Source organism: Nomascus leucogenys, chromosome 9, assembly GCF_006542625.1.
Source record: "Nomascus leucogenys isolate Asia chromosome 9, Asia_NLE_v1, whole genome shotgun sequence".
NCBI classification, from domain to species: Eukaryota; Metazoa; Chordata; class Mammalia; order Primates; family Hylobatidae; genus Nomascus; species Nomascus leucogenys.
In genome coordinates, this window is record NC_044389.1 from 51,779,278 (window position 1) to 51,805,491 (window position 26,214).

General features: G+C 34.0%; 1 protein-coding gene and 1 pseudogene across 5 annotated transcripts; one reads left to right on the forward strand and one right to left on the reverse strand.

Moving 5' to 3' along the window:
• Positions 1–26,214, reverse strand: part of LOC100598119 — a 406,136-nt pseudogene that overhangs the window by 28,523 nt on the left and 351,399 nt on the right.
• On the forward strand, positions 1,741–24,933 carry LOC100596642 (UDP-glucuronosyltransferase 2B7). Of its 5 annotated transcripts, XM_012499498.2 has the most exons (7): positions 8,436–8,745; positions 9,097–9,156; positions 10,447–10,595; positions 14,742–14,873; positions 19,128–19,215; positions 20,053–20,272; positions 24,411–24,690. In XM_012499498.2, exons 1-7 carry the CDS (start codon positions 8,436–8,438, stop codon positions 24,688–24,690), a joined length of 1,239 nt encoding a protein of 412 aa, XP_012354952.1. The 5 variants fall into 5 exon arrangements, with proteins under 5 accessions (XP_030674811.1, XP_003265730.1, XP_030674810.1 ...); XM_030818951.1 differs by lacking the exons at positions 8,436–8,745; positions 9,097–9,156 and adding an exon at positions 1,741–1,872 and having other exon boundaries at positions 24,411–24,933; XM_003265682.4 differs by having other exon boundaries at positions 8,395–9,156; positions 24,411–24,792.

Sequence of the window (26,214 nt, forward strand, 5' to 3'; positions counted from 1 at the left end):
GCTTTGGTAGGCACAGTATTTTTGCATGGTAGATTTTTTTTTTCAGCACTTTAAATGTATATCTTATTGTCTTCTTGCTCACAAGTTGATTTATTTTTTTTGAGAAATTTGATGAAACTTGAATTGGGACATTGTTTAATATGGTATAAATCTTTTCTTATACTGCTATCACTATTCTTTCTTCGTATTTGCCTTTTAACAATTTAAATAAGATGTGCCTTTGGGAAATTCTCTTTGGATTAAATTTGATTAGGGTACATGGATACTGTCATCTTTATCTAGATTTACAAAATGTTCCATCATTATTTTCTTAAATATGTTTTCTAGACATTTTATTTCTTATCTCCTTTAAGAACTCCTATTATATGGAGGTAGTTTGCTTAATAATGTTTGATACTTTCCATAGGCCTACTTTACTAATTTTAATTATTTCTCTTTTTTTGCTCTTCTGATTGGGTAATTACATATGTTTTATCTTTAGGATTGCTGATTCCTTACTCTGTTTGACCAAGTCTGCTGGTGAAGTTTTCTAATGAGTTTTTCAATTCACTTCATGTATTTTTTATTAATTGAATTTCTTTTTATTTTTAAAACATTTCCACTTCTTTGCAAAATTTATCATCATTTTCCTGGATTATTCTCTAAAGTGTGTTTTTTCAACTTTCTATTCATATGTGCTGTGATTTCTGAACTTTTAAAATTGGTGTGCACTGAATTTCTTGTCAAGAATTTTATGGAGCATCTGAACTTTAACTCTGCACTGTAACTTAAAACCAGACTTGCAGTGATTTCTAGGTCTGGGAGAGACTTAAGCAATAACTGGAGCTTAATCTCAAACGTTATACTTGTTTGCAGGTCATAGAAAAGCTCCATATGAGTACCTGGGAATTACAAAAATACCTGTCAAAGATTCAGGCCTTTCTTTGGATTTTGTCCCCCGCAGTGTTACAGAACTGGTCAGACTCCTCAGCGTGGCATTCCTGCTAATAGGAACACCAAGCAGTTGCTGAGATGTGTGTGCCTGTCACTGTGATTAGTACTCCCACTCTTGTTTCCAATTCACCCCAGGTCATTCAACCCTATAGCCACTCCTAATGCCTCTCCTGGGGTAGGACAAAAGTGGGCTTCCCAAAAATATTCACAAATCCATGAAAAAACTGAACATTTACTTCAGATTTCCTCCTCTGATCTTGGTAACTGCAGGTAAAATAAAGTTCTCTCACGGTGGTGTCTTCTTGGTGTGTGGAAGGGGTGTCATAATCCAAAAGAATTATACATGAGTTTTCCCATGTCTGTGAGTCTTGGGATTTTCTTCTTCTCTTTTTAGCTCTGGTGAATTCAGAGTGGCTTTTTGTATTTTTGTGTGGGAATTAATGTTGGGAGGTGTTATTTCATCATTTTAGTGACATCACTCCTCAAGGAATATTTTCATGAGTTTGCAAACCATTATGATTTTAGAATTAGATATCTACCAAATATTAAAAGAGCTGTATATTTATAATTTAAGTGTTTTGTATAATTATTTGGTTGTGTACTGTTTCTAGTAAATAATTACTATGTATTGAAGCCATGTGTTTCTAACACAAACTTTCTTGTAGAGACTGGAAGTATATGGCAGAATATAGGGAAAATATAACTATACATATCTCAACTTTTTCAGATTTTTATTAAAGCATAAGCAAACTATATTATTCTACATGATATTGCATCTTTATGATGCAGAAATTATTTTCTTTGTAGGAAATGGAAGCATTTCTCCAGACCTCTGTCAAAGATGGCACTGTGGTGTTTTCTCTGGGGCCAGTGGTGCAAAACCTTATAGAAGAGAAGGCTGATCTCATTGCTCCAGACTTGGCCCAGGTTCCACAGAAGGTGAGTACAACCTCCAATACTTATAAGCAGCCATTTACACAGTGAAGAAAATGTGGCTTTCCATTTGGAACTTGAATCTCATTTTCTGCTTCGCATTAACAGGCACCACTTCTACAAAGAATAATTTAAAGCATTATAGTAGTGTATGTGGGCTCAACTAATCATTTGCCTATGAATTCTTGAAGTTACTTTGGAAATACTTCTCTTTGTTGTCATTTGTTTGTGACAAAATGAAAATAAAATATTAAGTTCCTATCTCACATTTTGAGATTTTAAATCTTAAGTCCTGTGCTGACTACTCAAAAACAAACAAACAAAAAACGCTGAAGTGTACTAACTCCAAGGAACATAAAAAGGGAGGGATGATATTACAAAGGTAGAGAAGAATTATGCCCAAGAAAATCCTCAACATATTTCATTGCATAGGAACTCCATTCAGTGTACTTGGGTATAAAAGTAGAAGCTTAGACTCATGTAGTCTTTCTTATGAATTAGACTTTTCTAGAATTAAATGGCAATTACAATTTTGATATTATAGTCTAGTAGTCCATTAATTTTAACTTTCTTATTATTGCAATTCTAGATTTCCACTCTTTAGGTAGTACTATTTATACACTATCCAATGACTTTTTAAAAATTTAATGTTTAATTAAATTTCATAAATCTCAATAATAGCATGTATGCTAATTAGGATTGTGAAATTAGTTTTGCTTATGAAATTGGAATATCTATGTATTCCTATGTTTCCAAATGCAAGATTTTCATATAGCTTTCCCATAAAAAACAAATTATGTGACAAAAGGCATAAAGACAAAATTCAACATTGAACAAATTCTAAGTAACTTCTTTCTTTTTCTTTTTTAATTAAAAATAAATTAATGTATAAAATCAAGGAGCAAAAGAGACATGAAGAAAAGCAGAAAGTAAAGACAACTAACTATCCAAAAACAAACAGCAAAGTCTAAAGCAAAGTTTTTCTATGAAGAGAATAGCATGGAAAATACTCATCCCCATGATTCAATTACCTCCATCAAGTCCCTCCTACAACATGTGGGAATTGTGGTAGTTATACTTCAAGATTAGATTTTGGTGGGGACAGAGACAAACCGTATCAAGCCCTTATGATCTCCTGTTTTGGTTACAAACACACATTTTTAATAATCCTTTCTAATTTTAAGGTCTTGACTTTACATGCCAATATTAGTCGACACAGTTGCTTGCTAAAGGAAAATCTTGATTTCATAACTGTCGTTCTTTAAAAGTTGTGTAAATAAATTTTGGTCATGTATTAAAATCCAAATCCATAGTATGACAATTAAGACTGCCTAAGGTCTTCATTACAAATTAACTGTCTTTTGTAATCGCTTGCCCTCAACTTTCTCTGTGATCCATATACATTGGGTTGCTCTTCATATATCCACGACCTTTACTCATTCTGTTCTTTATTGGAAAATCCCTTCTTTGCCACACACTGCCTAGGTCCAGTCAAAGATTTCATCTCACATCATATGTTACCTGCCTAATTAAGTTTTTCTAATTATTTCATGTAGAAGTACTTGTGTTTATTCTCTGGAACTCTAAACACATCTTGTATTACTCATGTGATTCATATCAAAATGGTCTTTATATTATAGCTATTCAATGTATTATCAGCTAATTAGTGGGGGGTCCACATAGGTGAAGCAATGTAAAATATTTGTTTTCCAAAACCACCTTGTGCCTTTTGGCTTTGTGTGGAATGAAAGAAAATGTGTGTATGTTTGTGTTTTGTCTGAACTAGAAACTTTAAAGATTTTATACGTTTTTTTTTCTGTCATTGAAAATACAGATGAGTACAGTTATATTTCATGTATTTTTATTTTTTAAAGGTTGGAACAAACTGTCTGGATACATTATTTTTTGATTCCCATAATAAACATCAAGTTTCAAAAGAAACAGTGGCCATTAATATCTAATATTTAATTTTTAACACCTGTGTATATTTATTTCAATTTCAAGCCCTGTAAACTCTCAATCTCTGTAAGCAGTGTGTCTTGGAGCTACCATCATGGTGTCTGAGAAGTGAGCTTCAAGTATTCTGCACCTGCAGCTCTGCTGTGCTGGTTGTGCAGTCTATGGGAAAGTCCTGGTTGGCCTTGTTACATGAGCCATTAGCTCAATGTCAAAAACATTCTAGAGAAACTCATGGAAAGGGGCCACAAAGTTACAATGTTTACTTACTACAGGCTTTTCTCATTGACTACAAGAAGCCTTCTTCATTGAACTTCAAGGAGGTCCATGTGGCACATGACAAAGATAATCTTGAGAATGCAAATGATGAATTTTTTGACCTAGCTTATTATTTTATTGTATTTTCTCTTTGAGACAAGGTCTTGCTCTGTCACCCAGGCTGAAGTGCAATCATGGCTTGCTTCAGTCTTGAACTCTCAGGCTCAAGTGATTCTCCCCACCAAAGCCTCCCAAGTAGCTACGACTGTAGGCACACCCCAGCACACCTGGTCAATTTTTTTGTAAAATGTTTGTACTGAGTAGGTCTTGTTATGTTGCCCAGGCTGGTCTCAAACTCTGGCCTTAAATGATCTTCTCACCTTGCCTCCCAAAGTTCTGGGATTACAGGTTGAGCCATTACATTTGGCTTGTAGACCCAGTTCTCAATATCTTCCCTGGCTTATCATCTGGTAATTGAAGGTAAAACTAAATATATTCTTTAATTGAATTGGGTGGAATTTTTAAACCACTATGTGAGTGTTGTCTACAGTCAGGCACTGATGAAGCAGCTGCAGGAAATGAATCATTAGAGTGTAATGGTTTACTGACCCTATAATTTTCTCTGGGGAGCTAGTGGCTGAGTTGCTTGCAGTCCCTTTTGTGCTCACACTTAGGAGGCAATAGGGAGTGATGCTTCGGGAAACTTCTAGCTCCACCTTCCTATGTACCTGTGCACATTGTAGGACCAACAGACAGAATGACCTTTCTGGAAAAAGTAAAATATAAAATATAAAAAGTAAAATATAAAATATGAAAAATGTAAGTTTTCTTTACCTTTTGTATCCAGGATTATGACTTTCATTTTTGGTAATCATTTTATAGTGAGGCATTAGATAAATGTCTTATTTTAAACGAGTTATCAAAATAAATAGAAAAGAATTCAATGAAATCTATGTAAATATAAGTAATACATTTTTATATAGCTACCCTACATGCAAAACTCTAACAGTGATACCAAAGAAAGAATAATCAAAATCTAATTGGGAATAGAATACATTTCTTAAAATAGTTACACTTTCTTTACAGTCAGTTAACCATTTTTCTTGATACTCGTTAGAGTCATGCCAAAAACAATACCCCTACCCCAGAAAAAAAAAAAAAACAGTATTAATACTTTGGAAGACATATGGTTTGTCATACATAATCTCCAAAGCCCACAGGCTGGAATTGCTAAGTTGCCCAGATAGCAAAGATGGCGGCCCATATCTCTGTGAGCTCTGTCCCAGGGAGTTTTCAAATCTCTGTGGGTCTAAGAACAATGGTGGAAATGACTGCAGTCCCCCGTTGGGAGGTCCCACCCAGTGAGATGGAACAGGATCTGCAACCTACTTGAAGAAGCAGTCTGGCCATGTTATGGTAGAGTAGCTGTGTTGTGCTGGGTAATTCCTTCCTTCCGTGGTCGATTTGGACACTCCAAAGCTCAAATGCCAGAAGAGCTAAGTTGCACAAACAGCAAAGATGGTGGCCCACCCACACGGCTGAGAGTTCCATTCCAGGGAGGCCCAACACTGCTATCATGGCTGGTTGAAATTCCAAGCCAGTGGATCTTATCCTGTGAGGTGCTGTGAAAATGGGGCCCGCAGACTGTCACTGCTCAGCCCCCGATTTCAGCCTCCCACTTTGCAATTCTAATCTTCCACTTTGCAAGAGCTACAGCTACTTTTGCCAGGAAGCCCTGAAAGCCAGAATATCTGAAGGCACCACATCTCTACACGTGCCTGAGTGGCTGCTCTGCTGAGACTCCGCATACCTTTGTGTGTCAGACTGAAGGACCTGGTTGAGTGGGTTCATGAGGGGATCTCGTGACCTGAGGGTTACAAAAATCTGTGAAATAAGCATGTTACTTGGGGTATCACATTCACTTACCACTTCCCTGGGTGAGGAAATTTTCCTTGGTTCTGTGTTGCTTCCAGGTCGGCAGTCATCCTGCCTTGCTTTTCTTCATTCTCTGTGGATCAAGTTGTTTCCTTAAATAGTCCCAATGTGAGTGCCTGTATGTTTCAGTTGAAGGGGCTGTATTTACTCACCCCTTCTGTTCATCTTTGTGAGAGCCATGCATATTACCTACTTCCGGTCAGTCATCCTGGCCACTCCTCCAGCTTAAAACATTTTTAGAGTATATCTCATATTAAGTGTTTTCACTAATACAAGGCATACTTCTGAGATATTGCAGATTTGGTTCTAGAATACTACAATAAAGCAAATACTGCAATGAAGCAAATCACACAATTTGTTTTGGTTTCTAAGGCATATAAAAAGCTATGTTTACACAATGTTATGGTATATTAAGTCTGCAATAATATTAAGTCTAAAAAAGTACATGCCTTAATTTAAAAACAATTGCTAAAAAGTGCTAATGATCATCTGAGTCGTCAGTCAGTGCAACTTTTGTTAATGGAGATTCTGACATTAATGTTGTTGGTTACTAACTCATTTTGGTGGTGGCTGCTAGTAGTTGTCATGGCTGTGGCAATTTCTTAAAAATAAGACAACAATGGCATTTGCCACATATACTAACCCACCCTTTCACAAAAGATATTTTTATCATGCAGTGCTGTCAGATAGCATTTTACCCATAGAAGATCTTCTTTCAAAATTGGAATTAATCCTCTCAAACTAATGCTGCTTTATAAAGTAAGTTTAAGCAATATTCTAAATCTCCTGTTGTCATTCAACAATGTTCATAACATCTTCACCAGGAGTAGATTCCATCTCAAGAAACAAGTTTCTTTGCTCTTCCAAAAGAAGTAACTCCTCAGTTATTTGTTTTATCATGAGATTTCATCAATTGTTACATCATTAAGTTCCACTTCTAATTATAGTTATCTTTCTAGTTTTATTATATTTGTAGTTACTTATTCCATTGAAGTTTTGTTATAGGACCAACAGTTTCATATTCTTACTGTCCAATAATAGTCCAATTACACTGAGACGTCAGATTTGGCAGCAAAGAAGGAGTTTAATGATTGCAGGGCACAGAGCAAGGAGATAAGAAGAGAACCCCAAATCCAGCTTCTCAAGGAGTTCTGGGCTGGAGGTTTTAAGGAGATCATAGATGGTGATGGGCTGGAAAATTTGGGTAATTGATTAGTCAGGGTAATAGGTGTAAAGTCATCAGAAAAAGAAACTACATTATTTGCTGAGTCAGTTCCTTGTGGGGTCCTCTAGATCAGCTGGCATCAGTGAAGTCCCTCAGATCAGCTAACATCAGTGAGATCCTTCAGACCAGCTGAGTCAGTAGTTTTATCAATATGCTGGACATGAAGGAATACCTCAAAAGGAGAGTTGATCATTTCATAATGTTTAAGTTAATATTTATAGAAGAATTAAGAGGAACTATAGTCTTGAAACAGGGTCTGCATAATTCTAGGACAACAGCCAAATAACTGTGAGGAAGTGAGTCAGAGAACAAGCTAACCTAATGATTAATGCTGAATGTACTACGAGGTGGTTTACTTTTCTCTTTTTCTCTCTTTATCTTTGATTACTTTAACAGTTTATAAAGATAGTGTCATCTTGAAACTCTCAATATCTTACATGATGGTTGTAAGAATCAACATGTATATGCTATGTCATAAATGAACCTTTAAAATATTATGTTACATAAAAAAGCCAGTCACAAAATACCACATATTGTATGATTCCATGCATTAAAAATTGTCCAGAATAGGCAAATCTGTAGACATAGAAATTCAATTAGCAATCACCCAGAACAGGGGAAATGCAGAAACTAGGGGTGGAGAGAAAAAGGCTAAAGACTACAGGGCTTATTTTGGGGAGATAAAAGGGCTCTCCAACTGATATGGTAGATGCACAATTCTGTGAATATACTATGAAACATTAAATTTTACACAATAATTGATAAATAGTATGACATTTAAATTATATGTCAACAGAGTTTACAAAAATATGTGGACCATGTTTAGTCATTTTATCTTTAGTTTTGTGTCAAATGGACTGCAGAAACATGATCTTTCACTGCTACTGTTCTGGACACTCTTCTAAAATATATTGCATAAGACAGATGGCATGTCCATACAAGATCCTTGATACTAGCTGAAGGATAGCACTCATAAACATGAAAGGGAAATTAATCACATCTGTGTGAACAGATCATTTACGTTCATTTGTCTCCTTGCCATTCACATGCTCAGACTGTTGATTTAATGATATTGCATGTACTTTGACTTATAAGGGTTACATTTTAACTTCTTGGCTAATTTATCTTTGGATATAACCATGAGAAATGACAGAAAGGAACAGCAACTGGAAAACAAGCATTGCATTGCACCAGGATGTCTGTGAAATGGACTTCAGTAATTTTGCTAATACAACTGAGCTTCTACTTTAGCTCTGGGAATTGTGGAAAGGTGCTGGTGTGGGCAGCAGAATATAGCCATTGGATGAATATAAAGACAATCCTGGATGAGCTTGTTCAGAGAGGTCATGAGGTGACTGTACTGGCATCTTCAGCTTCCATTCTTTTTGATCCCAACAACTCATCCGCTCTTAAAATTGAAATTTATCCCACATCTTTAACTAAAACTGAGTTGGAGAATTTCGTCGTGCAACAGATTAAGAGATGGTCGGACCTTCCAAAAGATACATTTTGGTTATATTTTTCACAAGTACAAGAAATCATGTCAACATTTGGTGACATAACTAGAAAGCTCTGTAAAGATGTAGTTTCAAATAAGAAATTTATGGAAAAAGTACAAGAGTCAAGATTTGACGTCATTTTTGCAGATGCTATTTTTCCCTGTAGTGAGCTGCTGGCTGAGCTATTTAACATACCCTTTGTGTACAGTCTCAGCTTCTCTCCTGGCTACACTTTTGAAAAGCATAGTGGAGGATTTATTTTCCCTCCTTCCTACGTACCTGTTGTTATGTCAGAATTAACTGATCAAATGACTTTCATGGAGAGGGTAAAAAATATGATCTATGTGCTTTATTTTGACTTTTGGTTCCAAATATTTGACATGAAGAAGTGGGATCAGTTTTATAGTGAAGTTCTAGGTAAGTATTTTTTTCAATCGGTAACATGAAGATCTAACTTATTTGTGTCTTTGAAGCTGAGCTTATACAAAGCCATAAAGTCAGGGTAGTGGGGTTTTGGGAAGTGAATTTATAAAATGAAAATACAAGATGATCTATCAATCTCACAAATATAGAAAAGCTTAAATTACAGGGTCAGCTAAAACCCTGTCGCCATCACTCACACAGAACACCCCAGGAAATCATAAACCTATATATTTGTGCATCTAAGACTTTAAGCAATTACACTTCTGTTTTACTATACATTGTTTTACATCTTAAAAACAGTAAAATCCATCAAATAACTTCTTACTGAATGTACAGGTTTAGAATGAGTAGTTACACTTTTTTCTACAACTATCTGTATAACTGCAGAAATTGTTTTTTCTTGTAAACCTGTTTTCTTATTTAGAAATCAAAAGGTGTTCCCATGTTACCAGAAGGTTTCCTTCACAGTAAAAAGAGATAATGTCTATATCTCAGATGCAAAAATCAATAAGGGCAATTTGAAGTTTCTAATGTTTCTACACTCTTTCACTAAAGAAATGGAAATCATTCAAAGTCCAATCATCTTGTTGAAGTGTGAAGTTTGTTATATCTACCTAGTTTTTTGAAACTATGTCTCTTTATTAAAAAATATGAGACAGATTAACATTGAGTACAAATTTTTATTTCAATAATTTCTGAAAAATTTCTAGCTATAATGTACAAATATATTTACTTAAAAATATTATTAAGATCTTAGCTTGAATCTAAAAGAGTAGTTGCTACAAGGATTTCAGCCATACTCTCAACATAGTCCACAGTTCACTTGAAGAACCAAAGATAAAAGAATTAGCTTAATGAGTTGTGTAAACTAGACTATTTCTTAGAAAATTATTTTTATGGGTACAGTAGAATTTATTAATTACAGAGCTCAAAGAGTTGTTTAAATGTCCATATGCTACTACTGAAGCTTTAAGAGAAAAGAAATTGTCTGTTTAATTTTCTATGGCTTATTTTAATAATTGTTTATGATTGTGAGTATACTGATGTGACATTAGAGATGTAGCTTAACCTCACAATTCTCCCACTACTTTGTCTTTCTTATAAATACACGTGGGCAAAATATATAATACATTAAATTATGTCTATATATGAACATGTGTATATATTTTTCAAAGCACAGATATTTGCCTACATTTTTGCCTACATTATTCTAACTCCTTTCAGAAATTTACCTAAAGTAATTATCTTGTGTCATCCACCTTTTCTTTTTTTTATTCCTGTCAGGAAGACCCACTACATTATCTGAGACAATGGGGAAAGCTGACATATGGCTTATTCGAAACTCCTGGAATTTTCAGTTTCCACATCCACTCTTACCAAATGTTGATTTTGTTGGAGGACTCCACTGCAAACCTGCCAAACCCCTGCCTAAGGTAAACATACTTTCATTGGTTTTATTTTGTTGGCTTTGAATTTTCAGTAGAAATGATTCTATAGTCTTCATTTAGAGTGTTTGACTTACACTAAAAGAAAGATGGGAAATGGGTGGGGTAAAGCAGATACCAATTAGAAACTCATGTACATGTTAATACCATCACACGTATGTGAGTTTTGTGAGTATTACAAATAGAGAGTAATACTAAGGAGACTTTGAAAATAGGGTTGGTTAAATTAAAATCTTCATTATGTAATACCTAAGAAGGTATTGGTCATCCAGTCAAATAATATTTACAAAAGGATTAGCACAAAACACAAGTAAGTGCAGAATTTTCAGAGAAAAATATACACACAGTTTCTGTCCCCACATACCTTACATTCTACTTCAAAAGATAGAATATGTGCAAGTAATACAAATTATATAAAAACTATTATCTGAAGGAAAAACCCAATGCCAAGAAAGCATCAGTGGAGATAATAGAAAGTATCTTGCAGTCACTGATTAGTAAGATGAGAGCTAAACAATATGCAGGAATAGGTAAAAGAATGATGGGGAGAGACAGACAAGAAAGAAAAAAAAAGAAGCAGGTAAAGTGGTCAGGACAGTTCTCAAGTCCTCAAGTTTAGTTTTCAGGTAGAGACTAAGAATCAGATGATGCTGAGAGGCAAATTAGAGCCAGATACGTATTAGGAGTTGAAATATTTATTAAGCACATTGAAAAACTACTAAAAAGAGTTAAGAAATAAAAATATATGAAAAGATTCTCTTTTTAAAGGAGAGCTTTCAAGATATTCAATGGATTAAATTGCAGGATGGCCAGACTGTAAAGAGCCAACCATTCAGGAAATTTTGCATGGATTCAGGTAGCAGATGATGGAAAAGTGGACTAGAATGTTGATAGAAATCATTATGCCTACATTTACAAAAATAGTGGCAACTTCATATTGTGTTGAGTGGAAAAATATTAACACAGACAAAACACTTAAAGTGTCTCTGGTATATAGTCAGGGACTCAGAAATATTAATTTTGCAATTATGATTATTTTGTTATTATTACTAATACTACTAATTACTTAACATGCACAGGTCACTTGAGATATCATTCTTCATTAGAACCAGATTGTTCAGTACATCAAAATTATATTCTCTTGCAGAGTCATAGTTGACAGATACCCTGTGGACTTGATTAAAAGTAGACGTATCAGTTTTGACAGTAAGATGAGCTAGTTGAAATTCTAAAATTCTACCATAGGTAATAAGGATCTTCACCAGTATTGCAGCTTAAAACACTTCCTCAACAATAGAAATGTGTTCCTTTAATATTTGCAGGCAAACTTAGTGTTCACTTGATCTTACTAAAGCATTTAAATCATTCTTCATTGAGACCCCAGAGGTTTACATATGACAGCATAAACATACCCTATGAGAGCAGATGATTTTTGCCATATGACAAGCAACTTATTAAAGCTTCCTGTGGCAACTCGTCTCAACATCATAGCTGCCTGGAAGAGAAGCACAGAGATAATGAACAATGCATGTATAATAAAGCCCAAATAATTTATACCACTTGTATCTGAATGGCGCCCTTAGTTTCGATTCCAGAAAATTCTGTCAGCATATAAGATTATATTCTTTATGAAGGAACCCAATAAACTCATATATTTTAAATTAATATCACACTTTTAAGACATATCACACTTTTTAAAATTAATTTTTAAATTAGTATCACACTTTAAAGACATAAGACAAAGCAAGCATTCTTTATTATATTATTATGTAATCTCTTAAAAGATCATTTTTGTCTACATAAAACTGAAATTTTATTCCATTGTTAAAACTCAAAATCTATGTTGAATGCAAATTGTATGGGCTTTATATGATAACTTTCTCAAGAGACAAAAGCTGAGGTAAGACTAATGAAAAATCTATGCCACCCTACCATACTCTTGAAAAATTTCCCTACCCACACTGAGGGAAACTGATAATGTCAGTAGGAGGGGGAAGAGAGTAGGAGGTGTAGAAGGACAAGAAAAAGGATGACTAGTACTAAAATAGTGATAATTACTACTACTAGCTGTTGTTATTAACTTGCAGAAAGATTTGAATGCAAGTCAATGGTTGTGAAACCGGTTCTTCGTTTATTATATAAAATAATTGCTAACCCAGGTTGCTTTCATTTCAAGTAAGTATTAAATTATAAGATAATTTCTTATAAGCGAATAAGACACTTGACAAAATGTATCAGGTGTTTTAAAAATGAATATTGCTATTAGTTTTATAATATACTCACATGAAATCATACAGAGAAAATTAATAAAGGTGTACCCATTAAACATTATGGAAAATATTCATAAAATTAACATTGGAAGTAATCCAACATCTTAAATGAAGGAATGATTAAAAACTTATGCTATGTGCATACAATAGCATACAATAATTTTATCAATGAAATATTCAATTACACTGTCAGCCATAATACAAATAAAGTGAGTTAGAAAATGATAAATATAACAAGATGACAAGTTTTTGCAGGAGGAAATGTATATACAATAAGATTAAAATTATCTAAATAGGTGTCACATGTGTACATTAAGCTATATAAGTAGGACAAAAGCCATGATGAAAAAAATATATTTTACATAAATCACAACGTAAAAATTTTAGAAAAATTTTATTTAAAAAACTTTTTTCATGCTTTTATAAAATTTCTTACATTAGTCTTACATTATTTTTATTATGTTATCACAGAAGAAGAAACAACCAGTCCATATCGGTGACGAATCTGTAAACAGGCTCGATTCCTTCAACACTCGGTGGATAAATAAGGCTCTGGGCATCAAGCTAGTGAGGTGAAACACTGAACACCAGTTACATTAAATGTGGCTACAGGCAACTGCAATCACACACAATACCTAGATGCCCCAAGTATTACCTGGAATAACAGTACAATGACTCTCACGTTAAGATTAAAAATCACATTTTAAAAAACACTCTGTAATATGTGGTCTGCACAGTTAACATTTGGACTTTTTTTCTTTGTTTTGTTAAGAACACTTAGGAAAAGTTTTACCCCAATCATTAAATCTGAAAGTATTTAAATTTAAATATTGGCATTTATTGGGGAATGCAAGTCAGAATAATTCTCAATCAATTGCAGCCAAACACATCTTCTCCAGGAGTGTAATGTGGTGTGTGTGAGCTACTCAAAAGAGAGACAGGATCTCCCCTGCAGAAAGGCCTGGTGGCCTCTTTTATTCTGGTGCAAGTGCTGCCTCTGAGACACAACAAAGTGATGATGAGAGTTCCTCACATGCAGTTATAAATAGCACATCAATTTAACAGTGTGATTTCAGGGCAATAGGTGCTCCACCTAAACAATAATCTGAAAAATATGATAATTCAACTATGTAACTATATACTGTACCATTCTGTATTATAAATGAGACTCCTGGACTAATTCACAGAAATTCCAAATTACAATACCAGACTCCAGAATGTCAGCGGTTCTTAACCTCCAGCTTTTATTTTATTTTCTTTTTAGTTTTTGAAAAACTACTGGAAAACTGACAAACTTTAAGTGAAGTATAAAACATTGTAGAGAAACATAAATGTAGATATAAAATTATCCCAACTGTGAGTAGCTTATCCTCAGAGCTCATAGTTAGGGAAGTAAACCACTAACGGCTTCCAACTAAGAGAATTCTACAGAAAACCTGCCTGAAATAAACACAAGGGATTTAGTAGAACAACAATATAGAATTAAAGCTGAGTGGTCCCACTTTCCAAGAACCTGTATTAGTAATTTTAGTATTATAAGAGAAGAGTCTGTGTATAATATTTTTAACATTATCCCCCTGACTACAATGTAATAGCTCCATTTCTTTTCTCCCTTACACACATGCACACAAATACGTACACATACACACATATTTACACAAATATCCTTAACAGAGTCCACCTGTCTCATATTATACATCTACTTGCAAAAAAACTGAGTGATTGGGTCAGTTAAAAAATATTATTTACTCCAATAATTCCTCAAAATACTTGATTTTCTCTCTTTAGTAATTTGTACCAATTCTTTCAGCAGTGGCCGCTGTGCTAATACTCTTTTGTGATGAAACAAATTCTTTTTTCACAGGAAATGGAAGAGTTTGTACAGAGCTCTGGAGAAAATGGTGTTGTGGTGTTTTCTCTGGGGTCAATGGTCAGTAACATCACAGCAGAAAGGGCCAACGTAATTGCATCAGCCCTTGCCCAGATCCCACAAAAGGTAAGATGAAGTGCCTTACTGGTGTGGAAAACTACTGAAAGAGGCTGTTAAAGTTTGAAATAATCCAATTATAGAAACTTCTGACAAATGTGAAGTTGGCCAGAAGCTGAAAAATTAGAACAAGGATAATCTTGGAGAAACTGTGGTAAGTTTGAAAATTGTGGTTGCATTTTTTTTAAATGGTGTTAAGTATGAACATTCCCCTATGTAAATATGCTGACGATAAATTGTATGGGGAAAGATATTTAAAAAGTGTTTGGAGACTTCTCACCTCCTGTCCATAAAATTTTGAATTGTGTATGTGATCTACATAGAAAGAATATTAAAGAGTAGGTTGAACTCTTTATAGCCAAATACAGCCTTAAATATGCTTGTATAGCATCCACCGACAGAAGTAATAGTTGTGCCTCAGACTTAGGGGTTGCATGTGGCCCTGCGGTAGTTACTACCCTTGGTATGCATGAGTGGTTCCTATTAGTATCAGTGGGAACTCAGTACTCCATATGTATCCACAAAAGGGAACTTGAGACCCAAAGTTATTTTTATTTTCTGATATTAACACTCATACATACTGCTGAATTTAACTCAATATATTTCAAGTAAGTGAAAATGGTGCTTAATGCAGTCTTTAGAATGACTTTCAGGTGTTTTCACAACAAATATATATCCAGAACTGCATCCTTTTAGAAATACAAGTAAAACTTATGATAATTAGCTTCAAAACAGTTTTCCTAATCTCAGCAGTATCCAATGAATGAAGAACACTTGACTGACTCTTGGGTCACTTCTATTACTTATTGTACTCTGGAAGCTCTTGGTGAATGTTTACAATTATGGGATGTAGTATTTCTATTTGCACTTTAAGTCAAATGGTTATATAAAACACATGACAACAAATGGAGAAGATTGGCTCTGTTAGTAGTTATGCGGTATATTCTCTATTTAAGGATCTGTGCTAGTATAACATGATCGAATGTTATTAATTTAGGAATAATAACCGCCACATGTGGGGAGTAGGGGAATAAGGAGAATGAATTCCAATACTGTGATTAAAAGTGTAAATTATAGGCCAGGCACGGTAGCTCATGCCTGTAATCCCAGCACTTTGGGAGGCCGAGGCTGGCAGATCACGAGGTCAGAAGTTTGAGACCAGCATGGCCAACATGGTGAAACCCCATCTCTACTGAAGATACAAAAAATTACACAGGCATGTTGGCACACACCTGTGATCACAGCTACTCGGGAGGCTGGGGCAGGAGAATCACTTGAACCTGGGAGGCAGAGGTTGCAGTGAGCCAAGATTGCACCATTGCACTCCAGCCTGGGCAACAGGGCGAGACTCCATCTCACAAAAAAAAAAAAAAATGTATCTATAGACTCTACTGTAGTATATTTCAGGATCTAGAAGTTTTATTTTTATAAAGATGGAGTCTTGAAGATATTGCTAATGTATCTTACTTCAACATCGGGAACAAACTTTTTAAGTATATTAATAAATATTCCCATATGGTTAGTTTTTTACATTTTTTAAAATAAACTTTATGGATATGACAAATTAAAAAAAAGAAACTTCTTGCCTAAAAACTTAGCTGTTGGGAAAGCAATAATTTTCTCAGATATTAGTTTAAAATCAAAAATATACGTGAATGATGCTAAAATAATACAGAGGATGTTTTTCATTGATAATAAATTTGGCATTAATAGTATGATCAGGAATAAATTTATTCAAGAAATGTAGGTGAAGTTTTGGTATTATCATGATATTGGGGTCAGGTAAGAGATATTACCAAATTCTCCCTCTGTCATTTGACCCTTTTTTTGAAGAATTCCTGAGGGCACTGTACACACTACAGGTGTTATCAGAAAAAGTTACATTTTAATGAGTAACTTCACTAGCACAATAACAATAGCAGGTATTTCAAAAAGTCTGACATGCATCATGCAATTTAGGCTTGGCATGTAATCCAACCTCTTGTTCTTCCTGTACATTTTGGAAGAGGTGTATCTGAGTAATGTTCAGGGTACCATTCAGAGACAGAACAGCCTAGGCTGACAGGCAACTATTCCAAGTACCCACATAGCCAGATAGATTTAGAGAAAGAGAAATGGCAGCCTGCCCTGCTGGACTGCGCCCAGCCAGTGTCTGAAGCAGGAAGATGAAAGGGTGGAGACGGATTCTGTCCTGAAGGTGGACCCTGTGCAGTATAAAATGTGGCCCCACAAGGACTCTGCACTATCAGATTAACAACTCCTCCCAATGGAGGAAGCAGAAGGAAATACAGAAGGGAGTCAAACAGAAGGAAGCTAGGCACAGAAACGACTTCAGATGCCCCCTCTATAAAATATAGTAGAAATTTATTTTCTTTTATATAGAATAAGCCAGTGACGTTTGTGTATTTGTCACTTTTTACTTTCCTGCCTGATAAAGCTTTCTTGTAATGACCTCTTCCAACTTTTTGCTGAAACCTGAGTTACTTTAACACTGATGTAGCAAATAAAAGTTAAACACTGTAAATTATTGTCAAGTTTATGAGGATTGCTTGGGAGTTTCAAAATTAGTAACTTAAACATAAAATGTCTTGGCTATAGCAGAACATGTTAATCACTATTTTCAAAGCTTTGTAGCACATTGTCTCGGTGTTAATAATCAGTTAACCAAATTCAGCAAGATACAATTTTGAGTTTATTCAACAGCTGTGTTTTTATTCATGACACCAACAGGTTCTTTATTTCTATGCTGAAAAATATCCAAAATTAGAAATGCTGATAATACTCTGAATTTGTGTCAAAAATAATCACCTGAAATTTATTTTGGAAGTACTGCTTGATAATTTATAATTCCAATGAAGTTATACATAAAACCTTTGCAGCATTAATCTATTTCTTATAAGTAGCTTATTTATGGACTTGCTATTTTGTCAATCAAAGGACAACAGACTCTAATATAATAACCTACACATAAGTAGATACATGTGAACTACTTCCCAAATTACTCAAAAAGAAATGAATACATTAAAATTAAATTTGGAAAATGAAAACTAATATACAATACATAAAACAAAAGCACACAGGTCATTATGAAATTGTTACTGTTTTTTACACTAGACTTATAAGGAATAGCTAAAATTTTTTATACATTTTTAAGAATATTTTTAATTTTAAAAAATTAAATTAATTTAACTTTTATTTGTAACTTTTAAGTTCAAGGGTACATGTGTAGTTTTTTTACATAGGTAAACTTGTGTCATGGGGGGTTATTGTACTGATCGTTTCATTACCCAGATATTAAGGCTAAAATCAGTTAATTTTTTTTCCTGATCCTCCCACCCTCCACCCTCCAGTACACCACAGTGAATGTTGTTCCTATTTGTCCACATGTTCTCATCTTTCACCTTCCACTTATAAGTGAGGACATGCCATATTTATATTTCCATACCTTTGTTAGTTTGCTAAGGATAATGGCCTCCAGCTCCATCCATATCCCTGCAAAATATATAATTTTGTTCTTTTTTATGACTGCATATATTCTGTAGTGTATATGTACCATATTTTCTCTATTCAGCCCATAATCGATGGGCATTTAGGTTGATTCCATGTCCTTGCTATTGTGAAGAGTACTGCAATTAATATACCTGTGCATGGGTCCTTATAAAAGAACCATTTATAGTCCATTGGTAAAATACCCAGTAATGAGATTGCTGGGTTTCATGGTATTTTTGCCTCTAGGTTTTTGAGGAATCACCAGTCTTCCACAATGGTTGAACTAACCTTACATTCCCACCAACAGATTATAAGCAAGGCTTTTTTATACTACCTCACCAGTATCATGATATTTTTTGAGTTTTTAATAATAGCCATTCTGACTAGTGTGAGATGCTATCTCATTACGGTTTTGATTTGCATTTCTCTAATGATCTGTGATGTTAAGCTTTTTTCTTTTTTTCTTTTTTCATATGATGGTTGGCCACATGTAGGTTTTCTTTTAAAAAGTGTAACAATTTTTTAAATGCTTGAAATTGTCATTGATAATCTGATTTCTTCTAAGGTGCTATTTTGGAAAATCATGATTTCCTTATATACCTAACTAATTATAAAAGTTGAGAAAACTGATGTGAGTATTCTATTTACATCAGTCTTTGAGTAGTTCTTATATACTAACATCCCTTGATCTCATTCCTACTCTTTTGACAGTTCTAACATTCTATAACTTTTGAATTCCACTCATGGAACAAAATATTTTCTTTATTGTAACAGGTTCTGTGGAGATTTGATGGGAATAAACCAGATACCTTAGGTCTCAATACTCGGCTCTACAAGTGGATACCCCAGAATGACCTTCTAGGTAAGACTCTGGTGAACAAATACTGAATATATTAGTAACAGCACATTAGAGTGTTAATAGTTAGTGATGAAACAAGCTTATTGAATATTTGTTAAGGAAAAACAAAATGTAACTTCTTTATATTGATTTTCCAGTCTTAAGGGGGAAAGAGTACATTATAATTTTTGGCATTTTATGATATGCACCCACATTCTTTATGGTCTGCATCAGGGAGAATCTTTAGTTCATGTGTTATTATATCTCACAAAATTTTTCAATAACTTCCTGGGCTGTCTCTCTGTCTCCTATTTCTACAACTTTACACCTGTTTTTTTCCTCTCCTGCAGGGTTATTTCAAATGCCACTAAAAATAATAGCTCTTCTATCACCAGTGACTCTGTATTTTCTGAAGGATTAAATTGCTAACCTTAATCATAAAGTGATGACACATTTCATGATGAAGTGTGACCTGTCCTTCCTCAATCCTAGCACCACCACCAACCCACTGCCTGCTGCCTTGTCCACCCCACATATCACACTCTGTGACTGCACTTAAGAGTTCACTTCATGCCCATCTCTTTGCTGTCTTCTTTTTTTGCACATTTTTAAAATCTAGAATGCAATTTTTCATTAGCCCAACTGAAAATCTTGTATTGTTTTGCAGTCTGAAGTCACACACACCATATATCCTTCACTTACATACCCAGTACAAGTACGTGTTTTTTCCTCCAAAGTCTGAAACACAATTTTAATTTGGTTCAGTGTTTTAGCTAGAAAACACTGTCACTTTCAGAGCCTTTCATTGTGCATCTCATTTTATTCCTATGAATAATTTTGCTAAAATTTATCCAATCCTAGGTCATCCAAAAACCAGAGCTTTTATAACTCATGGTGGAGCCAATGGCATCTACGAGGCAATCTACCATGGGATCCCTATGGTGGGCGTTCCATTGTTTGCCGATCAACCTGATAACATTGCTCACATGAAGGCCAAGGGAGCAGCTGTTAAATTGGACTTCAATACAATGTCGAGTACAGACTTGCTGAATGCATTGAAGACAGTAATTAATGATCCTTTGTGAGTAGAACATATTTTTCACTAGGTGGTATTTACAGATAGCTTCTCTTGTCAATAGTGAGTGTGAGTTTCATCCTTTTTATGAGACTAATTTTGAAAGAATTTAAATGATTTAACTAATCTGAAATCTGCTTTTATTTTTATAAGTTATTTAAAAATTGAATTTGAAACACTTACATCTAAAGAATAGCCAGTTAGTGAAACAATTTTCTACACAAAAATAATTTTAAAAGGATATAGATAATACAAAAAATACATTTCTTAAAAAATTGACATAATGTACCATAGAAGAAAGGAAGAATAAACCTGAAATAATATGATAAAATATTTTAATTGGATATCTAAAATGACTCAGAGTATAACTATTTTCTTGCTAAAAATTAACTTTTATTAGTATCATTATTGTAATGGACTTGAAAATGAGATTTAATTTTGATAGCATAAAACTCTCCTGTTTATGCTATAAAATCCAAATATATTTAGTATGTTTACAGAGCCATGAAGCCATCACTATTACATAATTTTAGAACATTTTTATCAACACAAAAGAAACGGCAACGACACAGAAGTCACTTCCTATGACCGCTTAGCCCTAGTCCAACTAATTTGTTTCCTTTCTCTATAGATTATTCTCTTTAGATATTTCATATGAATGGAATCATACAGTTTATGATGTTGTGTAAATGATATTTCATCTAGCCTAATTTTTTTTCCTGGATTTAGTTTTATTCATGTTGTTGTGTGTTTTAATACTTCATTTCTTTTTATAGCAGTTTAATATTTTTTAGTGAATATATGTCATATTTTAGTTGTTCAATTATCAGTTCATTGGCCTTCTGACTGTTTTCAGTTGTGGCTACTAGGAAGATTGCTACACATGTTTTTGCATAAACATGTTTTCCTTTCTTTAGGGTTGATACTATAAGTGGAATTACTGCCTCATGTGGGAACTGTATGTTTATGAAGAACTGCTAAACTGTCTTCCAAAGTACTTGTTTCATTCATGACTACTACCAGCAGTACAACATGGTTCCAATTCCTCCATACTTTTGCCAAACCTGTTATTATCTGACTTTTTGTTACAGCCTTCTTAGTGGGTGTAAAATGATCTTTCATCCTGGTCTTGGATTGCATTTTCATTACGGCTAAAGATATTGAGAATCTTCATACATGCCTACTGATCATTTATATATCTTCTTTGAAAACATGTCTACTCCAATCCTTGGAACATTTTTAAACTTTGCTATTTGTCTTATTATTAAGTTTTAAGAACTATTTATAGATTATGGGTCATGTCAGATATATAACTTGTAAATATTTTGTCCCATTCTAGGTGCACTAAATTTTACTTTTGGATGATGGTCTTTGAAGCACAAAAAATATAATTTTAAGTTAAATTTTTAATAATTGACTTTTTCAAACCCAAAGATATCAATGTGCAAAATTCCTTGTGGAGTCCAGCTACCATCAATTCAGCATTTACAGCTCTATGAATAATTTTTTTTATATAAGGAGGGTATCATCTAAAGGAATACTTGAAAAATACTTTACCACGAAAAAAGAAGGATAATGAATGATAAAAATACCTTTAAAGAAGATAGGAAATAATTGAAAAAAACACAAACCAGCTTGGACAAATAGAAAAAATATATATAAAGCAAATTGGTAGATTTAAATATGATTATACAAACATTTTCACTCAATCTAAACAGAATTAAGAAAATAGCAAATAATTAGTAAAGACATAAAACATTTAAAGAACACAATTAACAAAAGGAATCTTATAATGTAAATTGATACACACAAATGCACATACATACATACACAATAAACATATATGTATCATATATATCAACTTGAAGACATTTTCCTAGAGCATGTCAAATAGTTATTTGAAGTGATATGTGATGGGAAATAAATCAAGATTTAGTACATATAATAAGGTTCAATATCATAAAGACTATATGATCCAGCCATAGTGGAAGTAAGTAGGTTATAAAAACTATAACTAACAACTTTAAATTTTAGAGATCAAGAGGTGAATCACAACTATGTCTCCACTTTTATCTCAGCAATTCTACTCCCAATTATATACCCAACAGATACGTATAAATATATAAATCTAATACCATATAGAAGAATGTTTATGACAGAATTATCAATACTGTCCAAAAATTGTTAGCAACCCAAATATCTATTAATCATAAAATGAAGACATAATCTGTGCTTTATCAATCAACAGAATACTACACAGCAATGGAATTACCCAACTGCTGCATTAAAAAAAAGACACTCATGAGTACGTATTATATAATTCAATTACATAAACAAGCAAACTAATGTATGCTATTCGAAGTCAGGCTAATCCTTAGTTGGTGGACAAAAGTGGTGACTAAATGGTTCAGAAAAAGAGAGTAGTTATTCTAGGCAGGTTGTGATATCCTATATCACAATCTGAACAGTAGGTAAATCGATATCTTCACCTCAAGATAATGTTCAAGATGATCTTACATTTTTGAACTATTCACTTAGTGTATGAATATTTTCTTTTGTATTTAATATTTAAATGTTTATTTTATGAGATATATAATGCATTTTAAAATTCTAGGAATCAAATAGCAAAATAAGCACAGAAAATAGAGAAAATCCTAGAGGTTCCATCATAACGTGGCCAATAAAAGCCTCTCTTAGAGGTAACGTTAGAGGGAAGCCGCAAGAAGGGAGAGAAGTATGCCTTGGGTTGTAGCAAGAGAGAACACTCCAAGAGCGGGAGAGAGGGGAAAAAATGTGTAAGGTGCTAAGATGAGAACACCTTTGGGAGCTTAAAGAAAAATAGAAGGCCAATCTAGAAGACAGTGTGCAGGGGAAAAGTGTTAGGAAAAGAGCTTGCCAGTGTCTAAAAATGTAGGGTTCTGTAGATCAAATAACAGAGTTGGATTTTATTCTTAATATAATGAGAAGCCAGGCAAAAGTCTTAATCAGGGGAGTGCTTTAAACTGACTTTAATTGCAAAAAATTGTTCTGGCTACAGGGTGGGAAAGAGTAGGAGACAAAAGAGTAATGTAGAAGCAAAGTGACTAGCTATGAGGCACGTCACTCACCATGACACAATTACTTTTTTGGAACTTATAGATGATAATTCTCATATTGCATTTTCACGATCTTTCTCACAGCACTTAAAAGGTTTCATGATATTGAGTACGTTCTCCATATGCCTGTTTGAGAACTAAGAGTGTAATTGGATTGTTCATAATACAAAGGATAAATGCTTAAGGGATGAATATCCTATTTTCCATGATGTGATTATTTCACATTGTATCAAAACATCTCATATACCACATAAATATATATACACTTAATATGTACCCTCAAAAACTTAAAATTAAACAATTAAAAACAAATTAAAAATCCCTTATATTTTCTCCGCTTCAAAAAATTAACTTTCTCACCTAACATTCGATTTCTACTTTAAAAATATTTGTCAATGAGAAAAGTCCCATTTAAAAGCCAAACTTTCTATGATGACTCAAATTAAAATACACAAATTCGATGTCAATTCTTTGACATTTACTTTGAATTATTTGGCCCTTTAAAAGCCTTTCATAAACTTGATATGGACAGGCAAATTAACTTACTTTCAGTGTTAGTAAGGGAGGAGACCACCCTTCATATCGTCTTATGCCCAATTTCTGCCTCCAAAGAAAGAAGAAGTAAAAACTAAAAGGCAGAAATGAAATCCACAAGCAGACAGCCCGGTGCCACACCCTGGGCCTGGTAGTTAAAGATCGACTCCTGACCTAACCAGTTATGTTGTCTATAGATTCCAGACATTGTATGGAAAAGCATTGTAAAAATCCCTGTCCTGTTCTGTTTCATTCTGATTACCAGTGGTGCATTCAGCCCCCAGTTATGTACCCACTGCTTGCTCAATCGATCATGACCCTCTCATGCAGATCCCCTTAGAGCTGTGAGCCCTTAAAAGGGACACGAATTGCTCACTCAGGGAGTTCAGCTCTTGAGAGAGGAGTCTTGCCGAGGCTCCCCACCGAATAAAACCCTTCCTTCTTTAACTCGGTGTCTGAGGGGTTTTGTCTGCAACTCTTCCTGCCACATTAGTATCTTTATTTTTATCTTTCAGATACAAAGAGAATGTTATGAAATTATCAAGAATTCAACATGATCAACCAGTAAAGCCCCTGGATCGAGCAGTCTTCTGGATTGAATTTGTCATGCGCCACAAAGGAGCCAAACACCTTCGGGTTGCAGCCCATGACCTCACCTGGTTCCAGTACCACTCTTTGGACGTGATTGGGTTCCTGCTGGCCTGTGTGGCAACTGTGATATTTATCATCACAAAATGTTGTCTGTTTTGTTTCTGGAAGTTTGCTAGAAAAGGAAAGAAGGGAAAAAATGATTAGTTGTATCTGAGATTTGAAGCTGGAAAACCTGATAGATGAGACTACTTCAGTTTATTCCAGCAAGAAAGGTGGTGATGCAAAATTTCTTTCTTCCTGTGACAAGAAGAAGAAAAAAAAATCTCTTCAAAATTTACCTTGTCAAATAAAAATTTGTTTTTCAGAGATTTACCACCCAGTTCATGGTTAGAAATATTTTGTGGCGATGAAGCAAACACTAGGGAAAATAAAAAATAATATAAAGCCATATGAGCTCGTATTGAAATTTGTTGAACTTATATTGAAATGTGTTGTTCTAATTCACAGTATTCACACAAAAAATTTTACTCAGCTTAACTATATTTCACACATTGTACATAAACACAAGAACATTAAGAAGTCCACTGAAAGTATCAGTACTGTTTTGCACATACTCAGAATAATTTGGCTTCATTTTGAACAGGGTTGTATTAACTGCTGCTAAAGAAACTATTACACAGTTAAATTGTACAGAAAGTCTCTCTTCCTTTTGATCTTATAAGATGAGTAGTATTGCTTGGCTTTTATAATGCATGCACTTTATTTTCACATTTTTCCTAAAATTTATGGCCAAATGTTTACTGTTTTACAGCTTAAGTCATTTCTCAGTGGAAATTATGGGGAATTAGAAATATAGCAACTCTTACCTTCTTCCTACTGTAAAATTGAACTATTTTGTAATGTCTTTGGTTTCCTGAGCCAATTCTATTTTTTCTAGATATTTAAAAATATTCATCTGGTTGACTTTATTCTAATATTTTTAATTATTTCAATAGTTATTTGGGAACAGGTGGTGTTTGATTAGATGGATAAGTTCTTTAGTGGTAATTTCTGAGGTTTTGGTGCACATATCACGTGAGCAGGGTACCCTGCACTCAATGTATAATCTTGTATCCCTCACCCCCTCCCACCCTCCCTCTGAATCCTGAGAGGCTATTATATTTTTCTTGTGCCTTTGCATCCTCATAGCTTAGCTCCCACTTATAAGTGAGAATTTATGATGTTCAGTTTTCTATTCCTGAATTACTTCACTTAGAATAATGCTCTCCCACTCCTTACAAGTTGCAGTTAATGCCATTATTTTGTTTCTTTTTATGGCTTAGTAGTATGCCATGGTGTATAAATATAGTATGTATATGTGTGTGTATATACTTATGTATATGTATATGTATATGTATGTGTGTGTGTATATATATATATAATGTATGTATACCACATTTTCTTTATCCACCTGTTGGTTGATGGGCATTTAGGCTGGTTCCATATTTTTAAAATTGTTAATAGTGCCGTTGTAAACATGTATGTGCATGGGTCTTTTTCATATAAAACTTCTTTTCTTCTGGGAAGATACACAGTAGTGGGATTGCTAGATCAAATGGTACTTCTACTTTTAGTTCTTATAGGAATCTTCATATGGTTTTTCATAGTATTTGTACTAGTTTGCATTCCCACAGTAGCATAAAACTGTCCCTTTTTTTCCACATCCATGCCAACATTGTATTACTTTCG

Bases quoted from the DNA above. Each gene is read 5' to 3' on its own strand.
- LOC100596642 (XM_003265682.4), top strand. From the start codon at position 8,436: ATGTCTGTGAAATGGACTTCAGTAATTTTGCTAATACAACTGAGCTTC. The intron at 9,157-10,446 runs GTAAGTATTTTT...TATTCCTGTCAG, and splicing joins GTTTTATAGTGAAGTTCTAG to GAAGACCCACTACATTATCT. The intron at 10,596-14,741 runs GTAAACATACTT...CTTTTTTCACAG, and splicing joins CTGCCAAACCCCTGCCTAAG to GAAATGGAAGAGTTTGTACA.